Genomic DNA, 21,684 nt, shown 5'->3' with positions numbered 1-21,684 from the left:
CTCCCCCATCTCATGAGCTCCCTGCCGGTCGAAACTCCAGCTCAAGTGTTGCCACCGCTTGAAGTCCAGCTGGGCAGTCCCTCCTTTTCCTTTCCATGCTCCTGAAGCCCCTGCCCTGCTCACACCTTATCAAAGCCCTTATCGCAACACGTTATCACTAGCGGTTCACAGGCCCATCCTTCTTCTCTTGGATACCAAATGCCATGAGTCAATGGGCTCCATCGATTCACTTCTGACCTGTTTTGCCCCAGACAGTTTGCAACACGCAGAAGTGTTCAGGAACAGTATGTTAACTTGGGAATAACTGAATCCAAGAATACAGTTTTGTTTGTTCCCTCCAAACTCTGCCAAATATGTGCTGAGAATGTGGACAGAAGGACGACACAGGCAACACACATCTGGATGCCCCATTTCAGGCACACAGTACAGCTCTCTCCAGCTCACAAAGGGCGGAAACGATGCCAAGGTCTCTCTTCTCGCTCTAACTGCTAATAGTGCTTTCTATCTAGAGTTAGGCAGCAGTTTTCTCTGTGAATCCAACAGACGTCAGCTCAGCACAGCTGCAGTCGAGGACGCCCCCGGAGCCAGAGCCGTGGAAGGGCGGAGGGAGGGGAGGGAGGGTCTGGGCGCCAGGCCAGACAAAGCCCCACTTACCGCCTTCCTGGGAATTCATGATGTTCAGGGCAAACAGCATGGCATTGGAGAACGTGGTTGCCTCTTCCTTACTTGCAAAGTTTAAACCGTAGACCTGGCGGGCATCTCGCCACTGGTGGAAGGTTGGCGTTGCCTGATTGTACTTCAGCCCTTTCACGATTGAATAATTGATCACAACCTGAAAGGGAAAAGAGAGAGAAATACGCTTAAATAAATAAAAGCTAAGTGAGCTGGAGAGAGCCGCTCCGGGGCAAGGACTCCGGGGCAAGGACACTGTGTCCCTGGGGCTACCAGGGGACAGGGGGACGTGGATGCATCAGAAGAAGGGGTAGCTTGGCCAGGCAGCTCTTCAACAGGACCAGCGGAACAGCGAGGGTCTGAAAACCAGTTACTTCATTTAACTGATAAAGCTGTGTGGTCAAGGCCTGAGCTGGGAGTCGGGTTCCCGGGTCCTGGCCCTGTCACCCCAGGCAGCACCCCGGGGCTCAGTTTCTCCAACTGTGAAACGGGGATAGTCATCCTGGCTCGACCGACCTAATGGGGTTACTGCAGAGGTCACGGTGTGACACATATCTCATCAAGACTTCTAGATATAAAGATTCTTAAGGGCGAGTCTTTTCTAATTCGTATTTATGCTCCCGTAGCTCTCTGCAGAGTCTAGAATGCGTTAACCAAAAGGTTGTTAGTTAAAAGGACGACTCCTCACTCTTTCCCATGTGGCTATTCAGCTTTCTCAGCACCGTTTATTGAACAGGATGCCCTTTCCCCACTGTATGTTCTTGACTCCTTTTGTCATAAACTAATAAACCGTATCTGCGTGGGTTTATGACCGGGTTCTCTATTCTGCTCCACTGATTTCTGCTTTAATGACAATCTCATGGTGCTTAAATTACTACAGTTTTGTAACATAGTTTGAAATGAGGGCATGTGATGCCTCCAGCTTTGTTGTTCTTTCTCAAGATCGCTTCGCCATGGGGGTCTTCTGTGGTTCCGTATAAACTGCAGTATTATCCTGCTAGTCCTATGGAAAATGCCATTGGAATTCTGATAAGGACTGCACTGAGTCTCTTGACTGCTCTGAGTAAGTATGGACATTCTAACCTGAACACAGAGTCCTCTCTCTTTTTCTTTGGTGAGTCTGGCTAAAGGCTGGTCAGTTTTATCTTTTGAAAGAACCAGTTCTTAGTCTCACTGCTCTTCTCTATGGTCTTTTTAGTCTCTCTTTCTGCTCTAATCATCGCCGCTCCCTTCACTCTACTAACTTCGGGCTTGTGTTGCTCATCGTTTCCCGGGGCCCTGAGTGTAGGGCGAGGCTGTGTGAGGCTTTCCTTGCTTCTCGAGGGAGGCCTTGACCGCTATGAACTTAGCAGTAGCACTGAGAACTGCCTCTGCTGCGCCTCACAAGTTCTGTTAGGTTAGGCTCCCATTTCTGCTTGTGTCCAGGCATTTAAAAGTCTCTCTCGATCTGTCCTTCAATCCACTTCAGCAGCATGTTGTTTAATCTCCATATTCTTGTGATCTGAAACCGTAAATCTCCTAGAAGAGAATCTAAGTGATAAGCTCCTTGACACAGGTCTTGATGGTGATTTTTTTGAATCTGATACCAAAAACAAGAGCAACAAAAGCAAAGCACAACAAGTGGGACTATATCAAACTAAAAAGCTACACGCAAAGGACGCCATCGACAGAATGAGAAGGCAATCTGCTGAGTGGGAGAAAGTGATTCAACTCATATATCTGATAAGGGACTAATATGGCTAACAGATACATAAAAAGATGTTAAACACTAGCAGTGATCAGGGAAATACAAATCAAAACCACAAGGGGTTATCATCTCACACATGTCAGAATGGCATCATCTAAAAGATAAGAAATAAAGTTTGGCGAGGATGTGGAGCAGAAGGAAGCCTTGTGCACTGCTGGTAGGAATGCAATTGGTACAGCCACTATTAGAAGGCAGCACAGAGGTTCCTCAGAAAGTTAAAAATAGAACTATCACATGATCCTGCAATTTCGCTTTTGGGTATTTACCCCAAGAAAATGAAAATACTATTCTCACCTGGGAAATGCCATGGACAGAGGAGCCTGGCGGCTACAATCCATGGAGTCACAAGAGTCGGACACGACTTAGCAACCGAGCTGCCACCACCGACTCAAACACACAGACGTGCCCCACGTTCACAGGAGCAGCATTTAAAACTAGCCAAGATACAGAATAACCCAAGCATCCACTGACGCATGGATAGATGCGGAACTGTGGTATACTGTATACACAATGAAATATTATTTAGCCATAGAAAGAAAGAAACCTCGCCATTTATGACAACATGGATGGGTCTCACGGGCATTATGCTAAGGAAAAGAAGTCAGAGAAAGACAAATACCATATGCTCTATCTCGTATGTTCTCATGGATACAGAGAACAGATGGATGGTTGCCAGAGGAGGGCCGTAGGAAATGGGGGGCAATTATGCACATGAAGCCGCTTAACACAGCTGCTACCACAGAGCAAGCTGCCAGCAAGTGTTAACTGAGAAATATTCAGTACTTAGAGATGGAACTATGCAAGTGGCGTCTGGATGAGGCTGGATGGCCCGCTGTCAGCGACGCGATGGAAAGGATCCCGCTTTAGGAGGGGTACGAGATGGGTTCTCAGCTCTCCTCTGGCTGTGAGGCTCCAGGGTCTGTGATCTGAGACTGGAGGCAGCTCAGTCTACTGTTGCTCAGTCGCGCCCAACTCTTTGCAGAATTCTCCAGGCCGGAATACTGCAGTGGGCAGCCTTTCCCTTCTCCAGGGGATCTTCCCAACCCAGGGATCGAACCCAGGTCTCCAGCATTGCAGGCGGATTCTTTACCTGCTAAGCCACAAGGGAAGCCTGCCTCTGGTCAGGGAGGTGAGCTCAGGAAGATTCAGAGATGTGAAGGGACACCCTGCACGTTGCTGGGGCGCTAAGATGAGAACTCGGGTTTACTGCCCCACGCTGCTGTGCTGCTGGGTAAAGCAAGGCCAGAGCACAGTGGGCGATACCGTTTTCCCCTAAGCCTTAGCCACGTGGAAGGCAGGTTGGGTTGTCCTACAGTGAAAAGACAGGGTGAGCAAGAGAGAGAGAGAGAGGGTGCGAGAAAGGCATGCGTACTAAATGAGCTAAGGAAACACAACTTAGTTGTTACACACTGACAGTGCAGCATGGGCCAACCTCTATACCCAGGTTCCTGGGGTAGTTCTCTCTCTGGGTTCAGCTTTAGATGGTCAGAAAAAGGGCTGGAGGTTTTGTGGTTACACGCGTGATAAGAAGCACAGTGACTTGTGGTTAACATGGCTCTTCAGAGGGCACGTTAATCGCAGTGCAGTGGCCAGCACGAGGGAGATAGGATCCTCTCCCTTTCCACACAGGCAAGTCCATCCCAGAAAGCCTGTGCTCAAGTGGCTTTGGTGCTGCACCGTTAGTGGACACAGAGGGCCACATTTTAAATGGAAGGAGGTCTGGAAACCACGTCGTATCAAGAATGGCTGTGGGATACTGAAGCAGATAGAAAAAAAAAAAAAAAAGACTCTTCAGTGTATCTATCAGGTACCCAAGGGGAGGACGTGGGGAAGTGAGACTTAGAACCTATGGTTTGAAATCTCTGGTTGTCTGTGTTCTTGGAGGGGGACTTAGAGGCAGTGGAAATTGGGGGTGGTGGATGCCTATCCTGAATACAGGAACAGTGTGGCCAAAAGTACTGGCTTAAGGAACTCAGAGACCAGAGGGAATATCTAGTTCAGTTCAGTTCAATTGCTCAATCGTGTTCGACTCTTTGCGACCCCATGAACCTCAGTACGCCAGGCCTCTCTGTCCATCACCAACTCCCAGAGTCCACCCAAACCCATGTCCATTGTGTCGGTGATGCCATCCAACCATCTCATCCTCTGTCGTCTCCTTCTCCTGCCCTCAATCTTTCCCAGCATCAGGGTCTTTTAACCTTGGAAAAGTTATTGACATTACTTTTTTCATATGTAAAATGAAAATATTATAAATTATGCTGGACTGAATATCCTTGTGGATATATCAGCATGAACATTCCTATAAACAGAATTTCTGGATCAATGGACACGGTCATTGAAACATCTGGTATTTTCTGCTTGAAAAGATCTATTCTAAACCTCCCAAATGCCTTCTAAAAAATGAGAGTTCATGCAATGTGTTTTGGACAGATGTGTGGATGACACACAGCCGACTCACTTGACCATCTGCTGAGAGGTGGTCAGGGTTCATTAACTGACGGACAGGCCTCATGGGCTGATGCTTAAAACGCTCTGTGCCTAGAGTGGCTCCACTCCTTTGTTCACCTCCTTACAGCATGCGCATTACTGCAAGTCCACCTAGGGGTGTGGATCAGCTTCATCTTACACACTCCTCCCCAGAGATGCCCACATTTCTGAGTGCCAGCATCAGTTACTTTCTCCTGTTCTGGAACGACACAGAAGTGAATTCACGCAGCACGCACTCTTTTTCGATGTTCTTTCATTCAATGTGGCGTCTATGAGACTCACCTGTGCCACTGCGTTGGTAAGAATTCAGGCTTTCTTGATTGCTAGTGCCATTCTCTTTTTTGATATACCATAAGTTACTTATCCATTCTCCTGCCCATCATTTCTAGCTGTTGGCTATTAGGAGTAAAACTGCCGTGACCATTTTCACATGGGTCTTTTAGTGCACACAGGTGCTCCTTTCTCGTGGGTATGTTACCCACGAGTAGGTATACATGGAGTTTTACTAGGATTTGGCAAACCATTCTTCAAAGAGGCTGTATTGACTGACGCCTCCACCAGCTCCAGTGGGAACTCCAGCTGCTCTGCATCCTCACCACATGTGGCGTCCTTTTCCATTTCAGCCTTTACGTTTTGGTCGCTTGGTATGTGTGTAAGTGCCTGGTGTGTGTGTGTAAGTGCTCGGCAGTTCTCATCCGCACCTCCCTGATATCATATCATTGATATCTCCGCACCTCCCTGATGATGCGGAGCAACTTCCATGGGCTCATTTGCATGTCTTGTTGCCACTGTTTTTTTTTTTTTCCCTTCTGTGAAACTCTTGTTCAAGTCTTTTTGCTCATTTTTAAGAGGCTATCTGCCTTTTTCATTTTAGGTTGTAGGAGTTCTGTATATATTCTTCATGAGTTCTTTGTCATATTCATAGACACACACCCCTTCTCCTAGTCTGACCTCTTTTAATGGTGCCTTTTAATAAAAAAACTCCTTAACTTTAAAGAAGTCCAACTTCATTATTTTTTTTCCAGTTAATGTTTTTTGTGTCCTGTTCCAGGTTATAAAGATGCTTTCCTGTATTTTCCCCTCAATAGGATGAAGATATTTTCATGAATCTTCTTGTAGATACTTTACTGATTCACTTTTCATATTTAGGTTGACTTCGAATTAATTTGGGGGTATAGCATGAGATGGGGTAAAGTTTTCTTTCTTTTTTTTTTTTGGTATTGATATCTGATTGTTCTGGTATCATCCATTGAAACGACCATCTTTAGCCCACGAAGTATAATGGTACTTTTGTCATCAATCATGTGACCATATAAATGGAGGTCTACCTAGACTCTTTAAAAAATAAAAAACAAAAATATTTTGCTTTTTCTCTATTGTGTATCTGCTTTCTATTTCATTAAATTTAAGGCTTTAATTTTTCCTTCTATTTTTGCTGGTTTATGTTTTTTTTCTAGCTTCTTGAGATAGAAGCTTGGGTCACTGACTTTTCATTTTTTTTCCAAAATATGCATTTCTAACTATACATTTCCCTACATGCTGGTTCATCCCACAAGTTTTGCTACATTGCAGTTTCACTACTGTTCTGTCCAAAATACTTTTTAATTTATATTGTGAATTCTTTTTTCTTTTGGTATCATGGATTATTTAATTATATACTGTTTACTTCCTCTGTGATCAAAGAAAACCTCTGTATGATTTTTATCCTATTACACGTGTTGAGATTGACTTTGTGGCCCAGAATGCAGTCTATTTTGGTTAACGCTCAATGTGCACTTGAAAAGATTGTATATTCTACTGTGACTGCTTATAGTTTCTATAAATGTAAATTAGGTCAAGTTGGTCAATCACGCTCTTCAAATTTTCTATGTCTGCTTATTCAGTTTCTTGCAGGTGTCATCAGAATCGCCAACAAGGCTTCTGGATGCTTCTATTTCTTCCTTTAGAACTGCCCATTTTTGCTTTATATATTTTGAAGATATATTAGAGCCTAAAAATTTAAGATTGTTATATTTTTTTCAGCTGATGCTTTTTATCATTAAATAGGTCCTATATCTTCAGTAATACTTCTTTGCCTTGAAGTCTATTCTGTATAATATTAATACAGTCACACCATTTTCCTTGGTCAGTGTCTGTAAGGTTTATGCTTTTTCCCTCTGTTACTTTTTAACCTGTGTCCTTATATGCTTTATTTTAAAACTAATTCTCCAAGCTTTGGCAGGACTAATCTAGACAAGTACTGAAGGTTAAACTTATTTTAAAAGGTCACTTTTTGTGTGTGTGTGTCAGAGTCCACAATTACATTTGCACATGTTTTATTTTGAGGAATGCAGGAACAAGTGGGAGTGATTTCCTGTCCTCTTCAAGGAAGGCTGTGCAACTCCAAATACTATCTAACATGTTTCTGAGGCCTCTGAATAAGAATAGTCAAGAGCCCTTTACAGAGAAAGAAGCTGATGGTGGGCAACAGTCTTCCTGGCCCACGAGCTCATCTGGGCCTGAAACCTGAGGGTCTACATGCTGGCCAAGGCCTCATGTGAGGTCTCACCGCATCCAAACCTCTACCCAGTGACAGGATGTCCTTCCCAGGACGCTTACCAAATGGCCAGCTGGCTCGTGGGCTCACAAAGCAATACACTCTTCCATAGAATCCTTGTTAAACAGTTCTTTCTTTTATGGAGTTTAAACCTTCTTGATTGTATCCATGCAGTATTCCTAGTTCTGTTCTCCGGGTTTCACAGAGGAAGTAAGATTTCCCTTCCATACGGAGAAGGAGCCCTTCAGAGATCTGAAAACTGTGCTCATGCCCCTTTCGGTTTTTCTCTCCCCCAGGTATGTATCTCTTGCTACTTCTTCAACGGTTCCACATATTAGCGCTGCTTTCAGACTTCTCACCAGTTTGGCTGCTGTCCTCATTACAGATGCCATGCGGCACTCAGATCTAGTCCTGACGTTCACGGTGAAGTACGACCAGTTCATGGTGGAGCCGAGCAGGACTATAACCTCCCTCCGTCCGCACCTCTACTTCTATTAACGTAGCCTGAGAACTACATTTGGTAGCTAACACTTCCAGTGGACATAATGAACTATCATTCTCCACTAAGCTTTTTTTGGTTTCTTCCCCTCATTCAGGTTAGACCTTGGCTAATGATACTGTCTTACCACTCCTTTTCCCCCACATACAATCACCTGGTTTTATGTCCACCTATTTTAGCAAAATGGGGGCAAGAATTCTTACAGCATTCTCCTTTTTGGTGTTATTGGGGGAATGAAATAATAGACGTGAAGGGTGCTCCATGAGCCATAAAGAGCATTAAACACACATAAGATATCCCTATCTGGGTATAAGACCAGGAATCTGTTTCTCTGAAGATGCTTGACGTTGTAATCCATATTGCTGGAAAACAGACCTGAGGAAAATAAACTTCTTCTCCTCTGTCCATAAAGGTTATTATAGACCAGGCCTCCTTCCACTCTCTCTAATGCCTTGGTTTACTGAGAACCTCTTTTGTGTTTCTGACTAACATGCTCCAGCCACCCAGGCAGAGCTGCAACCATGTTCCAGGAGCCTATTTGCTGAATGTGTAATTCCAAGTGGAAGGCTGTGTTGCTAACTCCTCTGTCAGACCGAGAAGATTGCTAAGGCAACTGAGTCTCTCTGAATTTTCCTGGGGGGGGGTCACTGCTTGCCTGCCCCCACCCCCAGATGCAGGAAAGGCCTCCTCCCAAATGAGCCCCGATATGTGCTTTCCTCTGAAGGTGGCTGAGGCTCCTGAGAACAAGGTTTATGCTGGTTTCAGGGAATCTGGTTCTCCAGTCCCAAGCCCTTCCCACACACCATGGTATCTTCCCAGTGTGCCCTGCAGGGCAACCGAGAGGCATGAAGGGAATGGAAAACTTGTCCACTTAGGGACACCCACTGTGATTTAGGAACTGCACAAGGCCGTGGGCTGTATATCAAAAGTGAGCACCAGAGTGGAACTGCCTTGGCCCCCACCCATAGGTGTTAGGGAAACGTGTGAGATGTTTTGGTTGTCACTGCAGCTGGAGCTAAAGGTGTCATATGTCCCTGCAGTGTATGGTGTGGTGTGCCTCTAAAAAGCAGAGCAAGAATCAATGAACTTTAAGAACAGGTAAACAACTTCTAGAAGCTTCCTAGAATAACCTTCCTGCCAGTAAGGCTCAACCCCAAGGGATGGAGATTGACCTGGAGGTGGCCAGGGCTCCAGGTCAGACAGACTCCCTCGGACCAGGGATTCTGAAGTGAGGCTCCGCTCTTTAGCCACAAGAATCTGAAATTCTATCGGACTGTTCTGGCCAAAGCAGAAACCCATTCAACAGGCGACACGCTTTAAAAATAGAGTCTTGGTTTCTGTTCTCTTTTCTATTTGCGAACATGATGATTCTTGCAGAGATAGCAGCTAACCTGCTGCTCAGCTCAGCCGAGGACTGACCAACACGGGCTGCCAGAAGGTGCTATTTAAGGTTTTCACAAATGCTAAACTACAGATCTGTTTATTTCGCTGCTGAAAATGTCCTTGTCAATCTCTGAGAAAAGAGCTGAAGCCCTGACCAAAGTCGCTGTGGTTACGCCACACGAGCCCTTTGTCTATGTCTGTGTTTCAGCCCGTGTCACGTCAGACCACTCTGTCGAGTTATATTACACGACTACCCCGGCACAGGCGGACTTGCCGTGTATTTATTTGCACACGTGCTTATCAGACACACTTATGAACGCGATCATCTGATTTGCCCAGGATGCACTGCTAAGGAGATAAATGATCCCAGAATCTTCAAATCATCTTGAAGATTTAAGTACCTTCTTGCCTTTCAAAGTAAGACTCAGGGAGTTGGTGGACCAAAAACTCTTCACAGCTATAGGATTGGTTTGGCCAAAAAGTTCACTTGGGTTTTTCCTTAACATCTTTCCTGCAAGATGTTACAGAAAAATCCGAACGAACTTTCTGGCCAGGCCAATATTTATAGGTACGTAGGCAGAGAATGTTGTTGTTTTATTCGCTACAACCCTGACTATTCACTGGAAGGACTGATGCAGAAGCTGAAGCTCCAATACTGTGGCCCCATGATATGAAGAGCTGACTCATTGGAAAAGACCCTGATGCTGGGAAAGATTAAAGGCAAAAGGAGAAGAGGGTGGCAGAGGATAAGACGGTTGGATGGCATCACCAACTCAATGGACATGAATTTGCACAAACTCTGGGAGATAGTGGACGACAGAGGACCCTGGCAGGCTGCAGTCCATGGGGTTGCAAAGAGTCGGACATGACTTAGCAACTGAACAACAGTAACAAGGCAGAGAGTAATGCTAACACAGTGGCACATTTGTAAAAGCCGTTTCCCATCTACTGTTTTTATTCTAATATGATATCACAACGAGGGAGGCATGGTGCGGATTGCTGTCTCTGAGAAAGGAAGCTTAGAAGACAGCGTGCTCAGGGTCTAACACCTTGGAGTATGAAAATATGTAGTCAGGACTTTGAAGCCAGGCCTCTGACGAAACCGTGACCGTGCTGTTCCGGCCGCTCTCCACCACGTCACCATGTCACGTGCGTGCGTATGTGCGCGTGCGTGTGTGGCGCAGGCTCGTGGGCATGGCCTGTCCCTCCAGCACTTACCTGCTGATCCTGAAGCTTGACTCCGACGACTCTGAAGGTGTTGCTGGCAGTGTTGTGGTAGATGTTGATCCGGCTGAAGCCCTGCTGGCCAGGTTTGATTGGTACCCATTTCTTACTGGTGTCATCGTAGACCATCACGGAAGCCCGGGCTTGGCAGATACTCTGTTCACTGCAGAGCGAGAGAGAACGTTAAGTGTCGGCCTCAGCCACAAGGGATGGATGCTGGCTTTGTCCTTTTCTGAAACGGAGGCCAGCTGCCACAGAGGAACTCCCTGGTCACCAGAGCGTCCAACTCCCTACAGAAGGGCTGCTGGGTGAGGTGATGGGTTCTGAGAATTCACAGACCAGGGGAGTGGAGAGGAGCTCCTGGGTCAATGTTTCCATGGAGGTACGTGGAAGAGACTCACAGCTCTGCCTTCAGGGGAAAAGTGATTGAACGGGAAAAGGAATTTCAGCCATAATGTGCTGTCTACAATATTCCAGGCACAATGTTAGATAAGAAAACGCGCTAAAGCACCTAAGCTTCACAACTTAGGAAGCAGCCACTTCTCCTCCCCATTCTGTAGTTGAGAAAAAGCATGGCTTGGAGACTCGGAAAGATTTACACAAATTCACACAGGCATTGGGTGATTTTATCTGGGACCTCCAACCAGTTCTGTCTGACTCTAGAGTATACATCATCGATAACATTCTTCACAACAGCCGACAAAATGCTCAACTGGTGATGCTACGAGAGTGCAGCTTCACACGAGCTATGCAGACAGTAACATGACTAGGTGAGGGTCTAAAGAACAGAATGATGGAAATCAAAACAAGCAGATGGCTGTACCCTGTTCACTGGAGACATTTCCAAGCAATTTCCCCTGCTCAGAATATGACAGAAAACCAGGGAAAAAGTGAAAGAAGCGCCTGGAGAGAGAAGACAGTCATCAGGGAAGTCAGCGTACTACCACGCCTGCCACCAGCTTGGGGCCAGCCTCCCGGGCCTGCCGCCTCTTCACCTTCATCACCTTGGGCATCCACGCTCTCCGTCTCTAGTCTGCTGGAAGCCCCTAGTTCAGAAGGTGAGACGTGGCTGTACAGGAAGGCACACCAGCAGCGGTGGGGAGCGGCTGCTAGTGGGAAGGGAGGCCGGAGGAACACAGCTCAGGAATCCGGAGTGGAAAGTGAAGCCCAGCAAGTCAGGGCCGGTGTCTGAGGAAGTGAAAGCGTGTGCGGTGGGCACGGTCATGAGGAGACCGAGCAGGCAGGACAGTCAGTCAGTCCCGTTACCATATTTAAGGGGCAGGGAGACCGACCACTTGAGGAGGTTCCCTCGGCCCCTTCCTGGTGGTCACCAGGCGGCAAACTTGTGGTTTTATGCGACTGGCCCTCAGTGGCCTGGAACAACCTCAGCTTGGCCTCAGCAGTCGGTGCCCGAGCCTCCCCAGGACCCGCTCCCCTAACACTCCTAGAAGGTGGAGGACCACGTGCAGACTACGATTATCTTAACGGTAATCTGGGCGTGTGCACAGACACCCATGCACACATACTGCCTCAACGCACATTCCACAGCAGTCCAGCCAATGACTTCACGTTCAGAGCGCCCAGACCCCCCGCCCCCAAATACCTCCTCCGCTCCATCTCGGCTGGGCTGCCGCCCCCTCAGCTCCGCCCCAGGGAGCAGCAGTCGGGTCCACCTGACGCCAGCTGTCCCAGCCCTGTGTCGAGGGCTGCCTGTGGTCACACGTATTGGGAGTGCACGATATGGGTTTTGCTCTTCTGAGATCGTGCTACACCTTTTTTTTCATGATTCATTATTCATTCAACAAACAAATAAGGGGAAATCAGTGATGAGCCAAACAGGCAGGGGTTTTCCCAGAAGACAGCCATATCATATTGGCAGGGAGAAGAAAGCAAAACAAAAAGATAACCAGGGACTTCTCTGGGGGTCCAGTGGCTAAGACTCTGCGCTTCCAATGCAGGGGGCCCAGGTCTGATCCCTGGTCAGGGAACTAGATCCCACATGCTACAACTAAGACCCAGCACAGCCAAATAAATACACACCTAAAAATAATTTTTCTGTTTTAAAAAACAAAGCCAAACACAGCACTATGCTCTGCCTTCTCTGAGTTCTGGAGCCTGAAACTGTGTCTCTTTTAGGAGAATATTGGCAAGTTACTCTTGCCTGGAGAATCCTAGGGACAGAGGAGCCTGGCAGGCTGCCGTCTATGGAGCTGCACGGAGTCGGACACGACTGAAGTGACTGAGCAGCAGCCGCAAGTTGCTGCTCCCCTAGCTGAGCCCTGTCCTCACGAAGTCTGCTAGGAATCAGAGTGAACTGTACACAGAATCAGCAGGCCTTGGTCCAGGTCAAGTCAGAGTCCCCCCTGATGGAAACTACTAGTCAGGGTCGGGGCTAAGTGTGTTACTCACTGCTGCAGCTGTGCTCAGGCCCACAGGGAAGGGAGCGAGCAGGCGCGCATGCCGGCTCAGGCGCTGGGAGGGACCCTGAGACGCAGCACGAAGTTTGTTAGCAAGGCACAGGTGCGATCAAGTCAGGGGATCTGAGCCGAAGCCCCAGCTGCGGCACTCACTGGCATGGGATGCAAAAGCCCCAAGATGCCCCTGGGGGAGCAACCAGGAAGGGCGCGTGTGGCGGAGACCCTGTACGATGGCCATGCAGGAGCGCCCTTCAGTTCACCTGCAAAGAGCCTGGCTCCACCAGAGGTTCCAGCTGCTGTCCCTGGACACCCACCACGTCTGCACAGAGGTCATGTTCTCTGCCAACGACTAAATGGTGACAAGGTGACCTGGTCCCTGGTGGGGGCAGGGGTCATCCCCAGGGGAAACCTCCTCCTTAGCCAGGCCCGAACCGGAGATGCTTCCTCCTCAGTCCTTCCTGCCCCCTCTCCTCCTGCAGACCTGCCTCGTGGCCTGAGGCTCTGTGGGCCTCTCCGCTCCCTCCATCCTTCACTGACCTCTAGTAACTAACCTTCCTTGGGGTCTTGGGGCCTGCCTCTTAGGAGACCCAAAGAGACAGCCTGCATGGTGCAGGCTCCCCGCAGGCAGGGACACGTAGGTCTCATTCTCTGCAGTCTCAGGACCCTGGCACAGAGCAGGGCCTGATAACCGGCCCCTGTGAAGAGAGCTCTGGAGGGGACCCCACTCTCTCCCGCACAACACGACCCATCTTCTAAAGCAGCCCTAGCCCCCACCGAGCCTCTGAGGGAGTTGCCAGCCACAGGGACTCCCTGCTCTACACACCAGCCCGTTATGCTGCAGAGCAGCTTGAGTTTTCCTTGTCCTCAGGGACAGTCCACTCCGCACCCTTGAGGTGCAGAGGTGTTCCAACAGTTCTGCCTGATCCAGTGGACAAGTGAACAAATGTCTTGGCTCTAGTATCCATCGTTCACACGACAAAGCCACCCCACTCTGCTCTAGGGAGTCCCCCTGGTCACATGCTCGCTTGGGGTCTGGGTCCCACTTCTGGCATGACCCTCTTGTCTTCATCTGACAAGCACAGATGCCAGTGAGGAGTCAAGACACATTCAGTGATGCAGAGATGCCCTCAGCGAGCTCAGAGCTATTCAGGAAAGACGACGAATGATCACACACCTTCTCAGCCTGGAGGGCTTTGGGGAACCGGGGAGACTTTCTGAAGAAACTGCGGTGTGGGTTTGAAGATGCAGAGCTGTCAGCCCCAGGCGGGTTCAGGAAGGGGATGTGGGACTCCAGGCGGGGGAGGCCAGCATAGGTGGGGGTGAAGGGGGGCGAGGACGGTGTGCTGCACGCGGAGCCAACCCAGCAGCCCCACACACACCTCCGGGGCTGCTCAGTGGAGATGGTAAGGCATGGGTCCACCGCTGTGCTTGCCCCTGGGAGATGCTGAAACATAAACCACTATTTTTAAAGTAGTAATTATAGTCACAGGCCCCTCCCTACTGCCCCTCTCTTTTTTAGAACTTCAGGTTCAAATTTAACTTGTAGATTAAAAAAAAAAAAAACCCTCTTTTTGGACTTCCCTGGCGGTCTAGTGGTTAAGACTCTGCATTTCCAGTACAGGGACGCAGGTTCAATCCCTGGTCAGAGAACTAAGATCCCACACACTGCACAGCATGGCCAAATATCCCAAACGCCCAACCCCCCCGACCATTTGACCAGTGTTTATCTGTCTCTGCTTATTTTATTACCACTAACAAAACCTAAATGCAAGGAAGTACTTCTTCACTTAAGATATGGCTTATTATTCCATTGGGATTTTTGTTTTGTTTTATAGGAGTCAGCATTTTATTTATTATTTTTATTGAGATACTACTGATATATAACATTATATTAGTTTCAGGTATATGAAATGTTTCACTATTTGTTTATATTGCAAAATGATCACCACAGTAAGTCTTATCATCCATCATATCTAGTTATAAATTTTTTTTCTTGTTTTAATAACTCTTGATTACTACTCAGCCTAGACACTGTCTCTGAGCGCCATATATTCCCTGTCCCTATTTAACAGCTCCACTTGGGTGAATATGAAACTCTGTACTACACACACATTTCACATGCACCAGACACTTCACTTGTCCCAATCAGTGTTTTTGAGGAAAGTTAATTTGGTAAATGGGGCCTCCCTGGTGGTGCTGTGGTAAAGAATGTGCCTGCCGATGCAGGAGACACAGGTTCGAACCGTGGGTCGGGAAGATCCCCTCGAGAAGGGAGTGGCAACACACTCCCTGGTTCTCGCCTGGGAAAATCCCATGGACGGAGGAGCCCGGCGGGCTACAGCGCACGGGGTCCTGAAAGAGCCAGACACCACTGAGCAACTGAACAACAATTTGGTGAACGAGTACTTTCAAAAATGGTTTATTGAAAACAAGTATTTTCAAGTACAGTTTACACTGAATTGTATTTTAAACACATATATACACGATTCCCTTTACTAAACTGAAAAAGACTATTGCTACCTGCCCAGCCCTAGCCCCACACCCTCTGCACCAAGGCTGGTCCTCCCGGCGCTCATCTCAGACACGCTACCTTCACAAGAGCAAACCACCACTGACCAGTGGGGTCCGTCCACCAGGCCCCGTTCACACAGGGCTGCGTTCACATGGACCGCCAGGCTGACGGACTTTCCCCCTGGGACCTGACAGGCTGTTCTGAGCTGGAGGTACAAGCAGAGCTTCTCTCCCAGGAGAAGGCTCTTACAGAGTGAGCGGTCCAAGTCCAGTCTCATTTTGGGCTTTTGTACGGGTATTTGTGGGCCCTGCAAAAAACCCCAGCCTGTAATTCCCTCCCAGTGCTGTGTGAGATGGACAATAACAAAGCCGTGGATGGCTCTCTGGTCAGGGCATGCTCTGGGCCTCAGTTTCCTCATGGACACCAGGCTGGTTGACCTCAGGGCTCCTCAGACATCTGAGTTCATGCTGAGCTCTGCCCAGAAGCCCAGCCCCTGGCCAGCAGAGTCAGAGTCTTGTCATTGGTTCAGCAGTTAACTCTTCAGAGACCACTACTGAAATCTCTCACTTAAAAGCGGCAAACACACCACAGACTTTCTGCAGACAACTGTGCAATCTACTCAGGGATCTTCCTGGACTTGACCTAAGAAACCACTGATGTGCTTGTGGATAAAACCAACACATGGGAAGACGTGGAGAGGGCAGCCTGAAGTCAGTCTCCACCTCCCCCCACCCCCGTCTAGTCCTGGGAAAGCACAGCTTCCACGTCCACCAGCCGCTGGACTCCTGCCCCACCACTCCCTGCATGACCGAGAATGAGCCCTCTGGACCCTGCATGGGCTGGCACTGACACCCCATCCCAGCCACACTCTTTCCTGTGCAGTCAACGTGGAATCCTTTCTACTCTACAAATACTTTTCGGGGCCTTTTCAGGCATTTACTATGATTTGAAGGACAGAGGATGATGTCCCAAAGTTAGGGTGTGTGTTGCGTCCGACTCTGTGATCCCATGGACTGTATCCCGCCAGACTCCTCTGTCCATTGGATTTTCCTGGCAAGAATACTGGAGTGGGTTGCCATTTCCTCTTCCAGGAGGTCTTTCTGATCCAGGGATCGAACCTGTGTCTCCTGGGTCTCCTGCACTGGCAGGTGGATTCTTTACCACTGTACCACCTAGGAAGCCGTAAAATTCGAGTAAAATGATGCAAACCAAGAAGGGAACAGACAGCAATAAGGCCACCCCAAGAGGCTTGCCAGAAAACCAAGCCCAGGGTTGAGCCTGGACACTGTTCAGCACTTGGACCTGTAAGGACCAGCCCCTCAGCGCTGCGCTCATCTCTGCCTCTCACCAGGGCTCTCACCCATCTGTCCTGCTTCTCAGCATCTGTGTTAAGCACCGTCTGCCCCACTAGATGACGAGCTCCTTGAGGGCGGGGGGCTTTCCCCTTTGTAAACGTGGTCCCTCATGTGCTGCAAACTGCTCTGACTGTGCACAAGTGCCCTCGTGGTCGTGTGCCCGTGGGAACATTCCACCTACAATCCTACTCTGTTTATTCTCAGAGAGGCAGTAAGTAACTGCCAAACAGAAGCATCTGCTGCAGATTACCATCAGTGCTGTGGGTCTCACTGCGGCCTGGGATCTTGAGTCAGGAAACCGCAAGGCTGAGGTGGGCCTGCTGCAGAGTGAGGCTCCCTGGAGGCCGGTGGGGGAGAGATCTGCTGCTCTGGGAAGGCGCGCGCTGGCCCCCGGGTCCCCTAGGAGCGCACTCGGGTCCAGTCACGCCTCACCCTCCCCACCGGCCCTGCTCAGCCTGACCCAGCGGGTCCGCCCCCTCTAGACTGAACACCTCCTCACACTGTCCCGACCGGCAACCTGGCTTTGTCTGGGACTGAGGGGCTTCATGGGAGGCGGGGCAGGACGCTCAGCGCTAAGACCAGGACAGTCCCAGGCACAGTGGGGTAGTGGTTAGACAACTGGGAGGGCCCGCTCCCTCTCCCCTGAAAACATGCTGAGCCTGAGCCTGGCTGCTGTAAGCTGATAGGAGCTGGCACCCGCTCCCAGCTGCTGCCTCCAGCTCTCATTTCTCTTCCATCAAGCTGAGATATACGATACCTGCGAAGACAGACCCGCACAACAGTAGCAGGCACAGTAGGTGGTGTGAAGAAAGGTCACCCAGAGGCTCTTCAGTGGGGCTGCGGCATCGCCCTCTCAGGAGGTGACACAGGAGCGCACGCGGGCACAGCAGGGCTCAGAGGCCCAGCGTGGGGGGGTGCCCCTGCAGCACGGCCCAAGCCTCTGGCGGTGAGCCTCCACCTGGGGGCTCGGGGCACAGGCAGGACCCGACGGCCCGCGTCCTGCCAGGATGCTCAGGGTGACTCTCCAGGCTATCTCAGGTCTCACCTCATGCCGATGTGCCATCTGCTTAAGCCAGCACCTCCCTCATCCGGGACGGTTTCTCTTCCCTACCCACACAGTTTGCATCCCACCGTCTCAGCTTAGGTCGGTGCTACTGCCTCCAGGAAACCCCTACCCTGTTCACTGCCACTGTCCTGAAGGTCTGTCGATTTTCTCTGTCTTGCATGAGGCAGGTTTTTTGTGCTTTGTTTCAAAAGTATTGTTCATCTCTGGAGCCCCAGTGACTGCTCAATAATAATCTTTGCATAAATGCTTGCTTTCGGGTGTGCCTAGTTTTGCCAGGTATCGTATTTCTCAGCCTCTTTAGGGATTCTTTGGGGTGGACGTGAGGGGTAGGGGATGGGACCAAGACTCCCGTAAGACTGGGTCACTACTGCTTTCTCTTCCTGCATCAATCTGACAAATAAACCAAGAGAACACCCCTTTTTCTGAGTACTGACTATGCACCAAGTATATGCCCATGCCTGGTACTTAGAAACTGGTTGTCTGAACAGAGCCGTGGTTTGCGTCCTCAAGGGGAGGCACATGGCCCACCGCACTCCAGGGGTGCAGAGGGGGGCGGGGTGAACAGGAAGAACACGACATACAGGTGGGAGTGGGTAGCCGTTTTTTCACACCACATCAGGAAGCACATTCAGCTGCCTCCTCCGAGACACAAACTTGATGACTGGAGCGGATGCCAGATCTTCCCAGTGGGAAGGGACATTCCCCTTGGTAACAAGTAAATCCCCTCTGCTGCTGCTGCTACGTCACTTTAGTCATGTCCGACTCTGTGCGACCCCAGAGCCGGCAGCCCACCAGGCTCCCCTGTCCCTGGGATTCTCCAGGCAAGAACACTGGAGTGGGTTGCCATTTCCTTCTCCAATGCATGAAAGTGAAAAGTGAAAGTGAAGTTGCTCAGTCGTGTCCGACTTTTAGCGACCCCATGGATTGCAGCCTACCCGGTTCCTCCATCTGTGGGATTTTCCAGGCGAGAGTACTGGAGTGGGGTGCCATTGCCTTCTCTCTAGGGTGACCTTTTTTCTCTTAATGTGAACGGACCTGAAACAGATTTGATACTTTGTTCTAAACTTAAAAATGTTCATTCTGAAACAGTTGATGACTGTGAGAAGCAGGCGTGGGTTCCCATGATGCCGCCATCCCACTTGGCCCAGGAACTGCGATGTCACCTCAGAAAGCTGCTGAGCTCAAGAGGCCCCTGCACCCCAGTCCTCTCCTTGGCCAGTGGGAGCTGCCAGCCTAGATTCTTGCTTGCCTTTTGTAGTTCAGTCATACAGCCATTTTACAGAAGTGGTCCTCAAATGTTTTTTGGTCTCAGGGCCCCTTTACACCCATATAAATATTTGAAGATGGTAGCTAATTATTACAGAAATGCAAATCAAAACTACAATGAGGTTATCGCCTCACACCGGTCAGAATGGCCATCATTAAAAAGTCTATAAACAAATGCTGGAGAGGGTGTGGAGAAAACGGAGCCCTCCTACACTGCCGGTGGGAATATAAATTGGCGCAGCCACTATGGAGAACAGTATGGAAATATCTCAAAAAAATAAAAACAAAGTTCCCATATGACCCAGCAATCCCACTCCTGGGCAGACATCCGAAAAAAAAACTATAATTAAAAAAGATACGTGCACCCCTATGTCCACAGTAGCACTATTCACAATAGCCAAGACACGGAAACACCCTCCACGTCCACTGACGGTGGGGTGGATGAAGATGATGTGGTGCATAGACGCAGCGGAATATCACTGAGCCGCACAGAAGGGTCCATAATGCCATCTGCAGCAATACAGAGGCCCCTAGCGATGATCACCCTAAGTGAAGACAGGGAGAGACGGATACCACGTGATGTCGCTTACATGTGGAATCCGAAATGTGACACGAACGTACTTATCCATGACACAGAGACAGACTCAGACACAGAGAGCAGACTCGGGCTTGCCAGCGGGGGCTGCAAGGGGCCACCGGAGGGGTGGACTGTGCTCTGGGATGGGCAGAGGCAAACTCTCCCATGCGGAATGGACAGACGAGGCCCTGCCTTGCAGCACAGGGAGCTAGACTCAGCATCCTGTGATAAACCATACTGGGAAAGAAGATGAAAAAGAATGCATATGTACGTGTGATCACTCTTCTGTGTGGCAGAAATTAACACAGCATTGTGAATCAACTACACTTCAATAAAATAAGTTTTAAAAAATTACTGAGGGAGCCAAAAAGCTTCTGTTTATGGAGATTAAGTCTATCTATATTTATCGTATCTGAAATTAAACCTAAGAATTTTAAAAAAACGCAAGCACACATTTCCTTGGCTGGCGCAGTGACAATGTCAACACATGTCATAGAGCCTCTGGAAAATTCTACCGTGCACTCATGAGATGAGACTGGAAAAGGAGAATAACATCTCAGTATTATTACAAACACAGTTTTGACTCAGAGCCTGAAGAGGGCAGGTCTTCTGAGCACATTTTGGGAACTGCTGCACCACAGGAATGAAAATAATAAGTCAGACATCACCGAGCAACACGCAGAATCTCAAATGGTGACTAAGGCCCAGTTTTGTGAGTGTGCCAATTAAAGAAAGGCTTTGGGTAAATGAGGAATAAATTCAGTGTCAAGCCCCCAAATCCTTTCTGCCATCCAAGCTGGTCGGGAGAGCCAGACTGCCAGGCCATGTGTGGCCAAGACTGCCGGTCTCTCCTCACTTCGACGCCAGTGTCCCAGATGCCTGGACAGCTGGCTCTGCTTCTCTGGGAAGCCTGGTAGAATCTGGAACACACACTCTGACCAACTGTTGAGAGTCTGACACCCTCAGCCTGAGCCCGTCTCAAGCCTTCCCACTCTTCCTCTCGAGGCCACCCAGCTGACAGGCCAGGTGGACACAAGGGCGGCTCCAACCTCAGAGACACTTTCTAGTTCCAATATACGCCTGCGTCCCCGAGTCTATGTAGAAGGGAAGCAGGGGTCCACAGGCTTGGGGGCCTCTGAGGAGATCTGGCCAGGCCAAGGAACAGGGCAGTACATGCATCTCCGAGGGTAAGCTTAAAGCCTGGCGACGAGACCAGGCTGAGCCCAGCTGAGCCCCTGATCACAGGCTCAGGTTGACACCTGAGTGTGTGCCATCCCGGGGCACGCGGGCAGGCGCAGACCCTGTGCCCGAGCAGCTCTAGGCTGGGAGGGGAGGGGGCGAAGGCAGGATGACTGACAGCAACATGGGCACTACAGGAGGGCTGAGGAGGCCTCCTGCCTCCGTGGTCTTACCAGTGGGAAACTGGAGACTACACAGAGTAACAGAGACTAGCAGCCTTGATTCAAACTCTGATTCCGGGCAAGTTCCTTTGAGAGGTTACAGACGAGCTTGCTGCTACTGCTGCTAAGTCACTTCAGTCGTGTCCGACTCTGTGAGACCCCTTAGCTTTTGAAAACACAAGAGGCCTGGCTTTAGACCCCAACTCTCCCAACAGTGTGCCCTGGAGCTGGTAAGCTGACTCTGCTGACCCCTGTCCTTACCAGCGAGATGGAACAGCGGCGGGAACCACAGAGGACGAGGTTAAATACAACATACATCAGACCACATGATGAGCACAATGCCTGGCAGAGAACTGGAAACTGGGTACCGCTGTTATTTTCTCTTTTAAGGGGTCAGCTGTCAAAGTCTAGACCGGCTCTCAGGCACTTCCTGCCTCAGGACACCCAATGAAGACAACACACTCCCAGGAGATGCTCTGATCAGAACAGGACAGCAAAGTTTCAAGACGCTCTTCAGTGACCAGGCTCCACAGCCCTGCTGCA

General features: G+C 49.5%; 1 protein-coding gene across 3 annotated transcripts in view; it reads right to left on the bottom strand.

The window, feature by feature from the left end:
- The window catches only part of EVL (Enah/Vasp-like), a 71,814-nt gene that overhangs the window by 37,282 nt on the left and 12,848 nt on the right, over positions 1-21,684 (bottom strand). For all 3 annotated transcript variants that reach the window (XM_052659634.1, XM_052659633.1, XM_052659635.1), the window contains exons 2-3: positions 10,543-10,711; positions 655-832 (exon numbers count right to left, since the gene is read on the bottom strand). In XM_052659634.1, coding sequence (XP_052515594.1) covers positions 655-832; positions 10,543-10,677 — 313 coding nt within the window. In that variant the 5' untranslated portion in view covers positions 10,678-10,711. The remainder of the gene's footprint in view (positions 1-654; positions 833-10,542; positions 10,712-21,684) is intronic.

Source organism: Budorcas taxicolor, chromosome 21 (assembly GCF_023091745.1).
Source record: "Budorcas taxicolor isolate Tak-1 chromosome 21, Takin1.1, whole genome shotgun sequence".
Lineage (NCBI taxonomy): Eukaryota > Metazoa > Chordata > Mammalia > Artiodactyla > Bovidae > Budorcas > Budorcas taxicolor.
The sequence above is the reverse complement of the archived record's forward strand: the minus strand, read 5'-3'. Positions and strand labels throughout refer to the sequence as shown.